The sequence below is a fragment of the Silurus aristotelis genome (assembly GCF_946808225.1).
Source record: "Silurus aristotelis genome assembly, chromosome: 26".
NCBI classification, from domain to species: Eukaryota; Metazoa; Chordata; class Actinopteri; order Siluriformes; family Siluridae; genus Silurus; species Silurus aristotelis.
The window spans coordinates 2,610,595-2,625,594 of NC_139599.1; the positions used below are offsets into that span (position 1 = coordinate 2,610,595).

At 39.5% G+C, this 15,000-nt stretch overlaps 3 protein-coding genes across 3 annotated transcripts in view; 1 reads left to right on the forward strand and 2 right to left on the reverse strand.

Annotated features, from left to right (window-relative positions):
• Window positions 1-3,787, forward strand: part of ythdc2 (YTH domain containing 2) — a 14,689-nt gene extending 10,902 nt beyond the window's left edge. The window contains exons 23-31 of the mRNA XM_083532085.1: window positions 1-143; window positions 235-430; window positions 554-660; window positions 965-1,254; window positions 1,340-1,538; window positions 2,128-2,331; window positions 2,449-2,631; window positions 2,855-2,926; window positions 3,036-3,787. The exon at window positions 1-143 is cut by the window's left edge and continues 63 nt beyond it. Of these exons, the coding sequence (XP_083388211.1) occupies window positions 1-143; window positions 235-430; window positions 554-660; window positions 965-1,254; window positions 1,340-1,538; window positions 2,128-2,331; window positions 2,449-2,631; window positions 2,855-2,926; window positions 3,036-3,041 (1,400 nt within the window). The 3' untranslated portion in view covers window positions 3,042-3,787. The remainder of the gene's footprint in view (window positions 144-234; window positions 431-553; window positions 661-964; window positions 1,255-1,339; window positions 1,539-2,127; window positions 2,332-2,448; window positions 2,632-2,854; window positions 2,927-3,035) is intronic.
• A 155-nt stretch (window positions 3,788-3,942) lies between these two features.
• On the reverse strand, window positions 3,943-5,428 carry LOC310720942 (vasotocin-neurophysin VT 2-like). The gene is made up of 3 exons (XM_083532084.1): window positions 5,117-5,428; window positions 4,606-4,810; window positions 3,943-4,219 (listed from the first exon to the last, which is right to left on the reverse strand). Exons 1-3 carry the CDS (start codon window positions 5,315-5,317, stop codon window positions 4,080-4,082), a joined length of 546 nt encoding a protein of 181 aa, XP_083388210.1. The 5' UTR covers window positions 5,318-5,428; the 3' UTR covers window positions 3,943-4,079.
• A 9,060-nt stretch (window positions 5,429-14,488) lies between these two features.
• The window catches only part of prdm12a (PR domain containing 12a), a gene marked incomplete at both ends in the record, with an annotated part of 4,671 nt that continues 4,159 nt past the window's right edge, over window positions 14,489-15,000 (reverse strand). The window contains one exon of the mRNA XM_083531354.1: window positions 14,489-14,919. Coding sequence (XP_083387480.1) covers window positions 14,489-14,919 — 431 coding nt within the window. The remainder of the gene's footprint in view (window positions 14,920-15,000) is intronic.

Sequence of the window (15,000 nt, forward strand, 5' to 3'; positions counted from 1 at the left end):
CGGTGGTGAAGGCGGCGCTCGTAGCGGGCATGTACCCTAACGTGATTCATGTAAATCGCGACAAACAAACTCTCCAAGGTGCCAAAGAGAAGAAAGTTCGTTTGCACCCGACATCTGTCCTGAGCCAACCACAATACAAAAAGGTCAGTTCCAACCAACATAGAACATTTGCTGTGTTTTAAATGCAGGATGTTTGTAAAGATGTGTGCAGATGTGATGGATTTCCTGTTTTAGATCCCGCTAGCGAACGGCCAAGCAGCAGCAGTTCAGTCTCTACCTACAGACTGGTTAATCTATGATGAAATGACACGAGCACACAGGACAGCCAGCGTCCGCTGCTGCACCGTGGTCACTCCGATCACCGTGGCAGTGTTTGGGGGCAGTGCCAAACTGCCCAGCACTGCGCTTCAGGAATCTTCCACACCTCAAGGTTAACCAACTATCACCAAAAGGATCGAGCATTTTTAATAATATACATAAATAGCTGTAAGTGTTGATTTGGACAGTTATAACTTCTCTGTGTGTATGGGTTTGTGCACATCTCCAATACTAGATGATGCTCAATGTGAAAGCAGTGACAGTGAAAGTGAGGATCGTACCACAGAGCAAGTGGCTCAGATGAAGATTGATGAGTGGCTTAACTTCAAAATGGATCAAGAGGTATAAAGATGGAAAAACTTTTGTTTTATTTATTTATTTATTTATTTTTATGCTAAAAATTACAGCGCATAGAACATTTTCGTCCCTTTCTTTGTCATCTCTCTATTTCTCATATTTTGTTTTTATTTATTGCTCTGCTATTTTGTTGTGGTTACTGTTTAAGAAAGTATTTATTTCCCTGATCTTATTTTACAGTCTAGTGTGCAGAATGCTTTTTGTTTGTTGTGGCTTTTGGAACATGATGATACTTTAGATGTTTTTTGCCTGTCGGTGTATTTTATATCCTTTTCTTTCATTTCTGAAGATGGCGTCCATGGTGTTCCAGCTGAGGCAGCGTTGGAATAGCCTGTTCTTAAGGAGGATCCGTTGCCCCTCTAAGCCGTGGTCCCAGCTGGACGAGGTGACAATCCGGGCCGTGGTTTCGGTGCTGAGTGCCGAAGAGCAGGAAGCTGGCCTGCAGCAGCCCACTGGAATCGGACAGAGACCCAAACCCATAAGTCCAGATGAACCTCAGAATCAATCAAACAGCTGGCGGAGTAACAGTGGGCACAAGAGTGCCATGGAGCAGAGACTTGAGTCTCCCACACCAGACAGGTAAGAGTTCCAGAATTATAAAGAATTTAGGTTTTAAGTAGGTTTAACTTGAAGATCATATCATGATTGTTGTTTTATTTTTCAGGTCTCCAAAAGTGTCATCCGCCGTCTCTCAGTTTAAGAGCCAAAGAGATAAAGGTGCCGTCTTTAACAAACGTTTAGCTGATGACGATCTCCCAGTCCAGTCAGACAGCCCCAGCTTATCCAGTCCCAGTCCCAGTCCCAGTCCCTCGTCCACACCCTCAACAAAAGGACCAGCTGTTCTTATGTCAGCTGTAGCTGGGGTGGGTAAAACAACAATTTTTTTTTTTGGTATTGAAACAAACTTATTTTAAATTCATTCGACTCACAGGGAGATCTTACAATACAAGAAACATATCAAACTGAAATGGGATTTACTCTAAACCATTAAATATATAAAGAAATATTAAAATGATTTTCTGTTCATGTCTTGTATTTATTCCGGATGGTAAACAGTAATGGATCTGGAGAATCGTATTTATAATAGCATCCTGTAATTCAGTTCAGTTTTGTTGACATTATACTGGTTTTAATAAGAAACATTGCAGGTAAGCTGCCATTTTAGATGCCATTATCTCTTTATGAAAATGTGATGGGCTCTTCTTCACCCTGATGATCTGGACATTTTATTTACCTTAGCACAGACTTTGTAGTTTAAAATTGTGTGTGTGTGTCTGTGTGTGTATATGTATTTGTGTGTGTATGTGTGTGTGTGTGTGTGTGTGTGTGTGTGTGTATGTGTGTGTGTATGTGTGTGTGTATATATATATATATATATATATATATATATATATATATATATATATATATATATATATATAATCTTTTTTTTTTTTTTTTTATCCACTCTATGCTTCTAAGTCGCCATCGCTGAGGCCCAGACAATTGGTGCGTTACTTCATCATGAAGAGCAGCAACCTTAGGAATATAGAGCTCTCACAGCAGAGGGGCATCTGGTCCACTACCCCCAACAATGAGCACAAACTCAACCGAGCCTTCCAGGAGAACAGTACCGTCTTCCTTATCTTCTCCGTGCAAGGTTCTGGACACTTCCAGGTGCACTATGAGACTCAATAGATCATCAGGGAAATAAAAAAAATTCTTCAGTAGCTTACGATAGTGTTTTTAATCATGTTCTATATTTAAAAATATATCTATTATGTTCAAACCCAGGGTTATGCTCGGATGAGTACGGAGATTGGCTCAGAGCGGTGTAAGGACTGGGGTTCTACCGGTCTGGGAGGACTCTTTAGTGTGGAATGGATCAGTAAAGAGAGTCTCCCTTTCCAAGTCACTCAACAGTTACTCAACCCCTGGAACGACAACAAGAAAGTACAGATCAGCCGGGACGGTCAGGTGGGTCATGGTCAGGACTGTTAAAATGAATTTGCGATAACGCGTTATAAACGCATTCTGCTGGGCGTGATTATAACTAGCAATACAATAAATATGTATTATATATATATATATATATATATATATATATATATATATATATATATATATATATATATATATATATATATATATATATATTTGAGCAGGTTTAAACTTGTCTTCTTGTTTATATCATGTGCAGGAGCTGGAGACTCAGGCCGGAGCACAGCTGTTGCAACTCTGGGATCGCTTCTCCATCCAACGACAGCAAGAGGTACGCTGTGATTGGTGTGAAGTAACTGAAATTTGTCGGTGGTTGACCCAATAAACACAAAATGCCTTAATTTTTAATTTTTTTTTTCCCTCTTTTGTTTCTTTTCCAGCCATGAAGAATGATGCCGGCGACACAACTGTGACCTTTGACCTCATGTACCTCAAACCATAAGCGAAATGACGCAACATGGAGACCCCCAAAAAATGTCCCCTCGCATCCTGTCTTTTCATAAATATAATTAAGGTGGTCCAGGCATATCCTTTTCACCTCAAGAGTCATAAATATTCCACTGTGTAATGGTTTTAAGTGTTCTATTTCATCTCAAACACTTATTTACAGCCATCCCATAATTCTCAGTTTGGCCAATTTTCCTTTAACATAGAGGCCAGTTTTTTTCGATTTATGATTTTCCTGGTTGTGCTCTGAAAGATCAAATAACACTATGTTCTCGTTGTTGCTATAAATGTTTTTTATTATCATTGGAATTCTAGTCCAAAGAAATGGTTTATTGGTCTTATCTTTCATTTAAGAGTGATTCATTTAATAGAAAAAAAATACCTCCAGATTCCACAAATGCCCTGATTAACTTTTCCAGATTTCTAAATCGATCCAGAGAACCAGTGCATACACGATTCCATTGTTCTTTTGTTTTGGTTTTTTTTTTTTTTTTTTTTTTTTGGGGGGGGGGGTGTTTGTTTTTCCATTTGATTTTTCATGTTATGTGATCGTTTATTTTGATTATTTCTTTGCTCGTTTAATTCGGCTAGGTGTTTAAATAAACAGCTGGGTGTAATGTTCATCAACGCATGGTTTTATGTCGGGTTTAAAATTCTACAGACAATAAACAAGTTCATGTTTCAACTTGATATGGTTCGATTTATAAATTCCTAGACCAAGTCTAACAGTTCAAGAGCAGTTTTATTGGCTTTATACTGTATTTACACTACATATACAGTGCATATTTCTGTGTAAGCATCTCAACATGCAGTCGATCGAGCGGGAAACACGTTCGTATCTGTCTGGGGTGAATCGCGTGGAGAAATCGTGTCCGTGTCCGTGATTGGGTGAGTGAGTAATATTCAGTGTGAATGTTTGTAGGTGTGTGTGTAAGCTTTATCCAGGTCCTGCGAGTATATGTGTGTTTTGAAGGAGTTTAGTATGGACCGCGTGCCCTGCCGGGATGGAGGATGTGCAACAGCAGCTCTCCCCGTGACCCGCCCAGGAAGCTCTTCCTTTCATCTGTGTCTTCATGTTCACTTCCTTCCATGCAGTCTGAATTCAGCTTACAGCCGTCTGTGCGTATAAACATGCCCACAAAGAAATGGAAGAATGGCATGAAGTTAAGTACACCAATACTATAGAATGCATAAGTCATTTCAATATTACACTCGAATGTTATGCATATTAATATTAAACAAATAATTATTATGATTACTGCATTTGGTGCTGCAAAACCGCTACATAAAAAATAGAAAAGAATAACACTAATGATTAAACAAAGATTTATAGATAAATATATTTGACATCGGAGGGAAAACAGAATTTCTACCATTTAAGAAATTTTTATTAATGTTACAGTGTATCTTATGCAATCAATAAAACACATTTAAACTTTTTAGATAAAGATCAATTTTAAAACACCAATTAGTATATGATGAATAGTATGAGAAAAAGCTCACCTGAGTCGCAGCAAACACCGGGTGCAGCACAGCGACCCTCGTCTGGTCCACACGGTTTTCCTCCAGCCTCACACGGCGAGGGCAGATACTCTTCCTCCAAACAGCGAGCCGTCACCGGCGATCCGATCATGCAGCCCAGTCCTTCTCCGCAGCAGATACTGGGGCCGAAACACTGGCCCTTATCCCCAGGACCGCACGGCATACACTGGAAACCGACATTGGAACAGATGAGATATTTATTGCATGATGTGTGGGTCATTTCAGAACTTTACAGAAGGCAACGTAAAGGTTTAATGAATGTAAAAAAAAGTTTATCTTGAATATAATAATTTCAAAGCTCCTACAATATTAAGCTGTATAAAATATTCACAAATAAAAAAATGCACAGGCTATAAAGCGATACAAAAATGTATGATTATGTTCAGAAACACATTGTACTATTTATACCAACTGGATATCGCAATACCAATTAACATACGATTTATCGTCACATCCCTGGCGCTTGACTTACCTGCCTGGGCACGGCATCCAGGAACGAGCGCTTCCCTCCCCTGGGGCAGTTCTGAATGTAACATGCAGAGGAAAGTGACAGAACCACAAAGGCACAGAGGAAAGAGGGAGCCCACGTTGCCATCGTCACGAACCGAGGTCTGACTCTCACTGAACTTTTTTCCCGATTCTCCGTCTTGCCTGCGTTCACAGAAAGACCCATATTTATACCGAAATCCAATCGTTGTTGCCATTGGATACTCCCCCTCCCACATCATCACCTAGTCCTCGTCAAGTGGTCCCTCGGTGCCAACAATAGACGATTCAGTTAATTATAAAAATAGACCCTTTCAAAGAAAAATACAAAGAACACAATAGTAAAAAGTTTTTTCATTTCACTGATATCAAAATTTTTTATTTTGGAAACAAATCATTCGTAATAATGAGCAGGTAAATTAACCGACCAGGTTTATTTTCATTTTAGAGCCTAGGTCCTGTTTTTGGGTGAGGATAACAGTTTAATTAGGAGGTGCAGACACTAGTTTTAACTTTCTACCATTTCCAGATTCAGATCTCGTGCACAAAATGTATTTCGGTGCATGAGAGTTAATTATATAAATACTTCATGGCTGTATAGTATCCTGGAGGACACTTGGTAAAAAAAAGTGTTTGTCAGCTTAAGGTCAGGTGCAGAACAATGGTCTCAATGGTTGAAAAAAAATATATATATTTCTTTTTACAGAGCAATTAGCAGCTGTTAATTTGTCACTGAAGTTTCTGACTATTTCGTCATCATCAAAACTAAGAAGAGAGCTCACTCACTGATGCAGAACTCATAATTAATCGCAACATATTCGCACATTTTTTATCTGTTCTAAACCTGAAATTAAACCTCTGTACCTTAAATTAATACTTTTCAAGTTTTTAATACTACTCTAATCAACATGGACAAATATGGATGCTTTATGCAAATGCGTGTTTATTACTAGTAAAAAACAATCGAGCATGTTTTAAAGTAATTATGGTGTTTTAAATGATGTAAATCAACAGGACTCCAAGCGAAATTTTTGCTATGTTTCCACACGGATGGTTTCAAATGTCGGATGTGTGCATCATGGCGGATTTTGGTGCTTGATTTGCAGAGGAGGGAAGTAACGGAGTACAAATACTTCGTTACTGTACTTAAGTAGATTTTTCTGGTATCAGTACTTTACTCCACTATTTATTTTTCAGACAACTTTTTACTTTTACTCATTAAATTACACAAATATCTGTACTTTTTACTTCTTACATTTTCAAAACCGGCTCGTTACTTTACTTTTAATCCCTTAATTTGGTGAAATATATTTTCTTTTCACTGCGCGCCGATTTCAGCCGAACAACCGATTTCCTGTTACGGCGCGTCTTTTTCAATCCACTGGTGTATAAAGTCCTGACTCTCACTCATTACGAAGAATCAGCAGGTAGAAGGCAGTAAGAATTTTATATATATATATATATATTTTTTTTTATTTTTTTTTTGGCTGTCAAAATTACAATTATTGTAAACGGCACTAGATGTTATTAACGCTATCAATTCAGCGCGCGTTTCTGTTTTTACCATTTTTATAAAACAAATGTAAAATAAATATCTAAATATAAAAGAGGCAAAATTAAAACCCCCAGCAAAAAAATATTTATTGACGACGTGTCTTCTTTACTTAGATATAAAATAAATAAATAAACTCCAGATAAAAATATTTTTAATCAGTAAACAGTGTTTTATTTATTCGCCAAGTCTCAAATCCAACACCAAATCCGCCATGTTCTACACAATTTACACTCTGGGTGGTGTTTTGTGGGTTTTTCCCTCATAATGGCGACACGAACTTTAATTACTGTCTTTACTGATCGTACAGACAAAAACAATACAACATTCAAATCTGTAAAATGTCTATGATTTTATATATATATATAAAAGCTTCATGACTTGACTTGAAGCGGTGCAGTTTCTCCGGTATCACCTCATTAACTGTCCGTGTGGAAACATAGCAAAGGCTCTTAATGATGTCCACACGTCTCTGCACTGTTATAGTCTTATATTTAATCACTGTACATATGCTTACATACACATCACATGCTGTAAATATAATACAGATTTATCTGCACTATTTGCACGATTGCTACTTTTTGCACTTCTGGTAGATGCCAAACTGCATTTCGTTGCTGTGAACCTCTCTATATAATGTAAGGTTCAGTTAACAGCTAAAACAGGTAGAAGTAATAACTACTTTTTACTTAAGTACATGTCAGAGCCAAGATTTCTTTACTTTTTCTTGAGTAAAAATGTTTAAGCAGTACTTCAACTTTTACCCGAGTATTTTAAAACATGAGTATCTGTACTTCTACTTAAGTAATAGATGTGTGTACTTTTCCCACCTCTGTTAATTCGAGACTTGACACAATACAAATGTTTACATTTGTATTGCCCCATTTTTCATGAGCTGAACTCAAAGATCTAAGACTTTTTCTATGTACACAAAAGGCTTGTTTCTCTCAAATATTGTTTACAAATCTGTCTAAATCTGTGTTAGTGAGTTCTTCTCCTTTGCTATGAGAATCCATCCACCTCACAGGTGTGGCAGATGCTGATTAGACAGCATGATTATTGCACAGGTGTGCTTTAGGCTGCCACAATAAAAGGCCACTCTAAAATGTGCAGTTTTATCCCACAGCACGATGCCACAGATGTCAACTCAAGAACTTTGAGGATGGATTCATACTGTAATTAATTAACAGTCTACTACAATGGCTTAGGTTGCATGAACAGTTTCGCATTTAAGCGCCTTTCACTGAACAATACACTTCAACAATGATGGAACTGTAATAAATGGACTTTTGAGGATGGGGTTCCCTTTTGAGTCTGGTTCCTCTTAAGGTTTTCTTCCTCGTGCCATCTCAGGGAGATTTTCCTCACCACAGTCGCCACTATCTCAACTCGCTCATTAGAGAGAAACTTTAAATTATAAGTAACAAACTTCTAGGCACTAAAGATACACATTCTTATATACTGCTTTGAGACAATGTCTATTGTTAAAAGTGCTATCAAAACAAAAATTTATTGAATTCAACAACCCAGAATATTTTATTTTTTTAATTTTTTTATTGTCCAAAGTAGCTACATTTAGCTTTGCCCAGACCGACACAACAAATGCAGATATTCTTGATTGAAAGCATTTGCCAAATAAATAAATGTCCCTCTGAGTGTGTGGAGTTAGTTGCAACGGAAATTAATCAATTATGCGCACAAACAGCCACGTGTGTCATTCTAATTGATCCCAGCACTCGCACGTCGCATCTAACGACTCGCATCTATGCGAGGCAGCAACAAACTGTGGGGTTCAATATAATGTCGTAATGTGATTTAGGTTGTTTTTTTGGTCACACCGTGATTGTTTAAAACATCTTAATAAGGAGCACATTGAAACAATCAATTCCTCCCTCGAGCCTTAATTACGTTTTATAAATGTGCCACATACAGTAGAACGTAGCCCTGAGGAGCGGGGCTACGTTGTGTTCATTAGGTTCATATTAGGATCCACGTAATCAGCAACACACAAAAGCACAAACAGTTAGAAAAGGCCAAAGAGACGGTCATCTACGTGGTGGTGAGAAGAAACTCGATGTTCCGTTGTTATGTTATTGGATTCGGAAAAAAAAAAACGTAAAAAAGGATCAAATGACACGTCAGCAGGACCATTTTGTTCGGCATGGCGGTTAAGATCTGGGCCCAGTTTTCTAGACTCATTGGGACCGGTAGACGGAGTGCGCAATTAATCTCTGAAACAAATCACATGAAAACCAGAAATAGAAAAAAAAAAAGATAGAATACTGTAGTTAGAGTAGAACATACTCTAATCATGTAATTGCTTTTTGTGAAGGATCTACTGTAGTTTATTCTGGAGATGCCTGTAGAGTCCATAATGTGAGTATAACACATCTATATGAAAGAAAGACATGTGCTGCAATAACAAAAGGATGGAACATTGGTACTTTGTCACCAAGGGCATCTGTGACTCAGATACGGCTGCTGGGTCACGGGTGAAAACCTGGTGTGTGGACATGTGCATTCATACGTGCACATGTTCTTCAAATGTTCTATGGTTTGTGTGATTTCACAGACATGTTTATCTTTTAGACGTGATTTTTTTTTTTATGGAAAAACTCCAAAGGTGCTATGTTGGATATACAGTAAGTATAAAAAAAGTATTGGGACTTCTGACTTTTCCAGCCATTTGTGGTTCTTCCCCAAACTGTTTCCACGAAGTTGGAAACAATTGTATTGGATTTATTTCGATGCTTAAAGCGTCAGACGTCCACAAACGTTTGTCCGTATATGTGGGTTTTCGATCCTGTTTGGTTCTCACGTGTTTAACACGTATTACTGGCGTCACAGTCTCTGTATCCGAGCTGCTCCTGCCACGTGCAAATGAGGAGCATAGATGGACACCACAGGCCTTGGTGCAAAGTGGCCATTGTTGAATCCCAATGTTAAAAGAAGATTTAAGAACGTTTGCTGCTGTGTTTACTGGGAATGTTCATTCAGCATAATTGGTAAAAGGTCAGTGTGTTTGTTGTAAAGTCCTTCACACACATACACATACACCACAGAGACCTCTTCGGATGATTATTTCAGCTGCCACAGGCTTAACAACCTATTCACCTCCAAGGACAAGTTGCTTTATTCACATTTTCCGTTCTTTCTTTTCACCCTTTTTCCCTATTTTTTCCCTTTTTATCTGCTTATTTAAGTTTTTTTTTTATATCTCTCACACTTTACACTTAAACCAGCGAGCGTTTTGGGCATCTTCTTCTAAAAATTATATTTTAATAGATTTATTATTAGCATGCTTTTTCCCCAGCATAGTTAAGAGTTTTCACCAGAACATCATCTTTATAAATAATACCTAATTCTAGAAGATTTAAAAATTGTCAGTTGTAATGACTTTCTTTCGGCTGCTCCCATTAGGGGGCGCCACATCCGATCATCCGTCTCCATGCTACTCTGTCCTCTACATCTGCCTAGTTCAAACCTGCATGTAATCCCTCACAACATCCATAAACCTCCATCTTGGTCTTTCTCTTTTCCTCCCTCCTGGTGGCTCCATCCTCAGCCTTCTCCTACCGATATACCCCATTTTCCTCCTCTGCACATGTCCAAACCATCTTAATCACGCCTTTTTTACTTTGTCTCCAAAACGTCCTACATGTGCCGTCTCTCTAATAAACTCATTTCTAATCCTGTCCATCGTCGTCACTCCCAACAAAAACCTCAACATCTTCGGCTCTGCTACCTCCAGCTCCGCCTCCTGTCTTTAACTCAATGCCACTGTCTCTAATCCATACAACATCTCAAGTCTCACCACAGTTCTATAAAAGTTCCCTTTCACTCTCGCAGATACTCTTCTATCACAAATCACTCCTCCTATCACTCTTCTCCACCCACTCCACCCTGCCTGCACTTTTTTCTTCACTTCTCTAACACACTCTCCATTACTTTGCACTGTTGACCCCAGGTACCTGAACTCCTCCACTTCTTCATTCTTCTCCACTTTCATTCCCCTTCTCTCCAGCGCATACCTCCACCTCTCAAGGATCTTCTCCACCTGCTCCCTACTCTCACCACAAATCAGAATATCATCTGCAAACATCATAGTCCACTGAGACTCCTGTCTGACCTCGTCTGTCAACCTGTCTATCACCACTGCAAACAGGAAAGGGCTCAGAGCCGATCCTTGATGCAGTCCAACCTCCACTTTGAACCAGTCTATTGTTCCTACTGTACACTTTACTGCTGTCACACTGTCCTCATACATGTCCTGCACCACCCTCACATATTTCTGTCACACCTGACTTCCTCATACAATACCACAACTCCTCTCTCGGCACCCTCTGGTATGTTTTCTATAAATCCACAAACACACAATGCAGCTCCTTCTCTATACTTCTCCATCAACATTCTCAAAGCAAATATTGGGTCTGTAGTGCTCTTCCTCGGCATGAAACCATACTGTTGCTCACAGATGGTCACCTCTTCTCTCAGCCTGGCTTTCACTACTCTTTCCCATAACATCATGGTGTGACTAACAATACCTGTTGCGGTTGTTGGTAACCCGGGCATCGATCGATCCGGTATGAAATCCTGATTCGTGATCTGCATATTAGATTTTTCACGTTGTACACTGGATGTCCTTCATAACACAACCCTCCCCATCTATCCAGGCTTCAGACCGGCACTAAGAGTGCACTGGCTTGTGCAACCCTAATGGCTGGATTTATTGTAATGATATTTTATAAAATACAATTAAAGTACAGTGAAAATTCTCAGAATGTTAAATGAGCATTAAAATACTGCACTGAATTCTTGATTCTGATTGGTCAGGTGTTTTTTATTATCCAACAGCCCTAAGAATAGGAAGGCAAATCACAAGCGTAAATAAATGCCCTGTTATCAGAATCTTATCAGAAAAGTTTGCTTAATCCGGTTTAACAGTGCACATTCATTCTTGACGTTTGCCATTGCATTGAGCTCTACCTTACCAATGAGTGGACCAAAGAAAAGTCAAGTCGAAAGGAGTGGGCAGCTAAATAATCTTTTACCGAATTCCGAAACATCATGCCTTATCATCTCACCATGGATGATTGCTCATCAGCTCAAATTCAATCCCAGCAAAACTGAACTGCTGGTCATCTCCAGTGATTCATCTCCATGTCAGGATCTTACAATATCTACACAACTGTCGATCTCCCCTTCAGCCACTGCTCGCAATCTTGGGGTGACCATGGTCAATCAACTGAATCAAAATGGTTTCTAATGTGACACATTCCTGTCTGTTTCTTCTCTACAACATCAGACAGATTTGACCATTCTTATCCATACAAGCTGCTCAGGTACTTGTTCAGTGACTCGTCCTTTCGAGACCGGATAACTGCAACTTTCTCCGCTGGCTGGTCTACTTCTAAAGGATCCAAAATGCAGTTGCATGACTTGTGTCCAACCTGCCTAAGTTCTCCCAAACCACCCCAGCAGCCCCAGTGAAATATTTTTCCCTTAGCCACCGTTTAGGAGTCAAGCATGAAAGCAAGTTATTTGCATTAGTGTGAGCAGACCTTGTGCATGATGAACATCAACAAAGCACGCCGAAGATCCCAGCTAACTAACGAATAGCAGAAACATTACCTGAGAATTGCCGCAACTAAACTGACGCAGATCTTTGATGGGCTGGCCCAAAAAGGGTGATCTACAACACTGTTTCCACTAAAAAAAAAAAAACATTTTCTATTCCTTTCCCAATCTGCTACAGGCCCAGCCTATCGGTCTGTCTGTAGTAAAAAACTCCAGTAGATAAATGGAGGGTCTGTAGAACCTGACACGAGATGTGTACAGGTCCTGGATGGAGGGCAGGTTCTTCCAAATAACGCTTTTTGCTGACCCAGCATTTAAAGCAGGAGCTGTCCGTATCGGGTGGAAGGGCCTAACCTGTCAGTGACTGATGAACATGGTTTGGATTCAGGTGGGCCTGTAGAATTGGCACCTCAGTTCCTCGGGCAGGTTGTGTTTCCCTTAGTTGGAGGAGAAAGTACAACCTCTGCCAGGCTTTCTTAGTGATATTAGCGGCTTTGATTGGATTGTATGCAAGTGTGAATTTTCCTTGTTTGACAGCTATCTCTTAAAATAAAAATTATTAAAAGATTAATCATTATATATATCGATATGTGATAAAACTTCTAATCAGTAAACAGTAAAAAAAAAAAAAGAAACAAACAAACAAAACGTCTTTAAAAAACATTCACTTCATCTGTGCTTTGATAGAATTCTGCGCCACTCTGCTGCCATCCAGTGGTCAATTCTGAATATGACACCGCAGTGTAAATCTTTACAGTACGGTGTTACAGCATTGATTATTCTTTTTTTTTTTTTCTCAGAAACGACAAACTTAAACCCATAACATTAAACATTAGCTATAATTTACATCTGCAGCATTATTATTGTGCTTTTCTTAGTGATGGCATATCATTTTAATATTTATATATATAACATATGTTGTCCTGTATGTCCTCTATGTTTGGACAGACAGACAGACAGACAGACAGACAGACAGACAGACAGACAGACAGATAGATAGATAGACAGATAGATAGATAGATAGATAGATAGATAGATAGATAGATAGATAGATAGATAGATAGATAGATAGATAGATAGATAGATAGATAGATAGATAGATAGATAGATAGATAGATAGATAGATAGATGCTTTATCATTTTAGTCTAATAAGATGTTTCAGCTGAAAAGATATGGTTTGGAAAAACTGAAATAAAGGCCAGACAGACAGACAGACAGGCAGACAGGTATTCTTAAATAGTGTGGTTTATAATATACTCAGTTGACTTTATTAACAATAAATTTGACATACAAAGACATTATCATCAGACACGGGGATTTTTCAATCACATTTGTGTAGGCACGTGTACATCACGTCATATTCACATGTTTACATTCTTAGTGATCATAATCCCTCTCCCTGACCTTCTGCTTTCCTCAATGTCTCTCACTGGGAAGGGAAACAAAATCTGCATTAAAATAATGTGCCTGGAAATAATTACTGTATTCAGGCTCGATTTTTAAGGCATCTAGTATAATTTTCTTCAGGGGGGGGACACAGTATTCGACATGATGGACCACCACGTCCTGTCAGTGGATGTGTTTATGGACATATTAAAGGTGCAGTTTTACAAATAGCAATGTTTTGTTGTTTTTTTACTTTTGTAACAAGCAAACAATTTTAAAATGTATTATTCCTAACATTTCTATCCAGTAGAGCTGTCTTAAAGCTGTTTTAGAAAAACATGTCATGGGAGAATTGCTCAGCTCTGCTCCTTCTCACTAGGATGGAACACAGAAGGTGTGAAAGCTCTAACACAACGTGATCAGCAGGAGGTCTTAAATCCCAAACTGCTCCTTTAATCAGTGAGCCCCTGTTTAGATTAAAATCAGAATACACTGTTTACACGATTGCAGGATGTTAATGGCATCCACAGGCCCTAGGATCTCGGAAGGTGGAGATGTTCCTACATAGCCTGTATTAGGTTTTTAGATTGTGCTGAACATCTCTTCAGAAGGTTGTAGACATGCATGTGCATTCGCCAGGACAAACTGATATAAGGATGCAAGTATTCTCAAACCCAGACTAAGGTCTAGTTTCCATCAACAAAACATAGTGATGCAGATCATAACCAAGATTGTACTGTGCACGACGGATAATCGTAACGCACAACGTTTGAGGAGGAAGTGCAAAAGTGCATCATTGTTCGACCGACATTTTCTAAGTGTGTGTCCAGTCTCTGCACTCCTCAGAGCACCATGGTGGCTATGTGGTGCACCAGGGGCACCGTCTGCGCCATGGAGGCCATCTCTGATGGAGAGGCAGGAGATGGCTGTCTGGGTTCTGTACTGGTGCCTGCTGGCCGGTGTCTGGCGCTCTTCTGGTGCGCACGGAGTCCTGCCAGCTGCGAGTAGGCGCTCTGGCACACGTGGCACTTGTAGGGGCGCTCGCCGGTGTGCAGGCGCACGTGGTTGCGCAACGTGGACGACTGGCTGAAGCGGCGGTTGCAGAAGCGGCATGCGAAGGGTTTGTCCAGCGTGTGGATGCGCATGTGAGAGCGCAGATTACTGCGCGAGTTAAAGCCACGGTGACAAATGACGCAGCGCATGCGGCTGGACGCAGACGAGGAAGTGGACGAGGGAGAGGTTGAGGAATTGCTGTCGCTTGAGTGGGAATCATCTGGGAAGAGAGACGTCAGAGTGAGATTTCTGGTATGCATGTCTTTTTTTGTTTGGAGGTCTCAAAAAAAAAAGTCTAAAC

Excerpts from the sequence above, each read along its gene's own strand:
- LOC310720942 (XM_083532084.1), bottom strand. The coding sequence starts at position 5,317 with ATGGGTCTTTCTGTGAACGCAGGCAAGACGGAGAATCGGGAAAAAAGT. Across the intron at positions 4,811-5,116 it reads TGGATGCCGTGCCCAGGCAG|TGTATGCCGTGCGGTCCTGG; the intron begins GTAAGTCAAGCG and ends GTCGGTTTCCAG. Across the intron at positions 4,220-4,605 it reads CGGTGTTTGCTGCGACTCAG|ACGGCTGTAAGCTGAATTCA; the intron begins GTGAGCTTTTTC and ends TTATACGCACAG.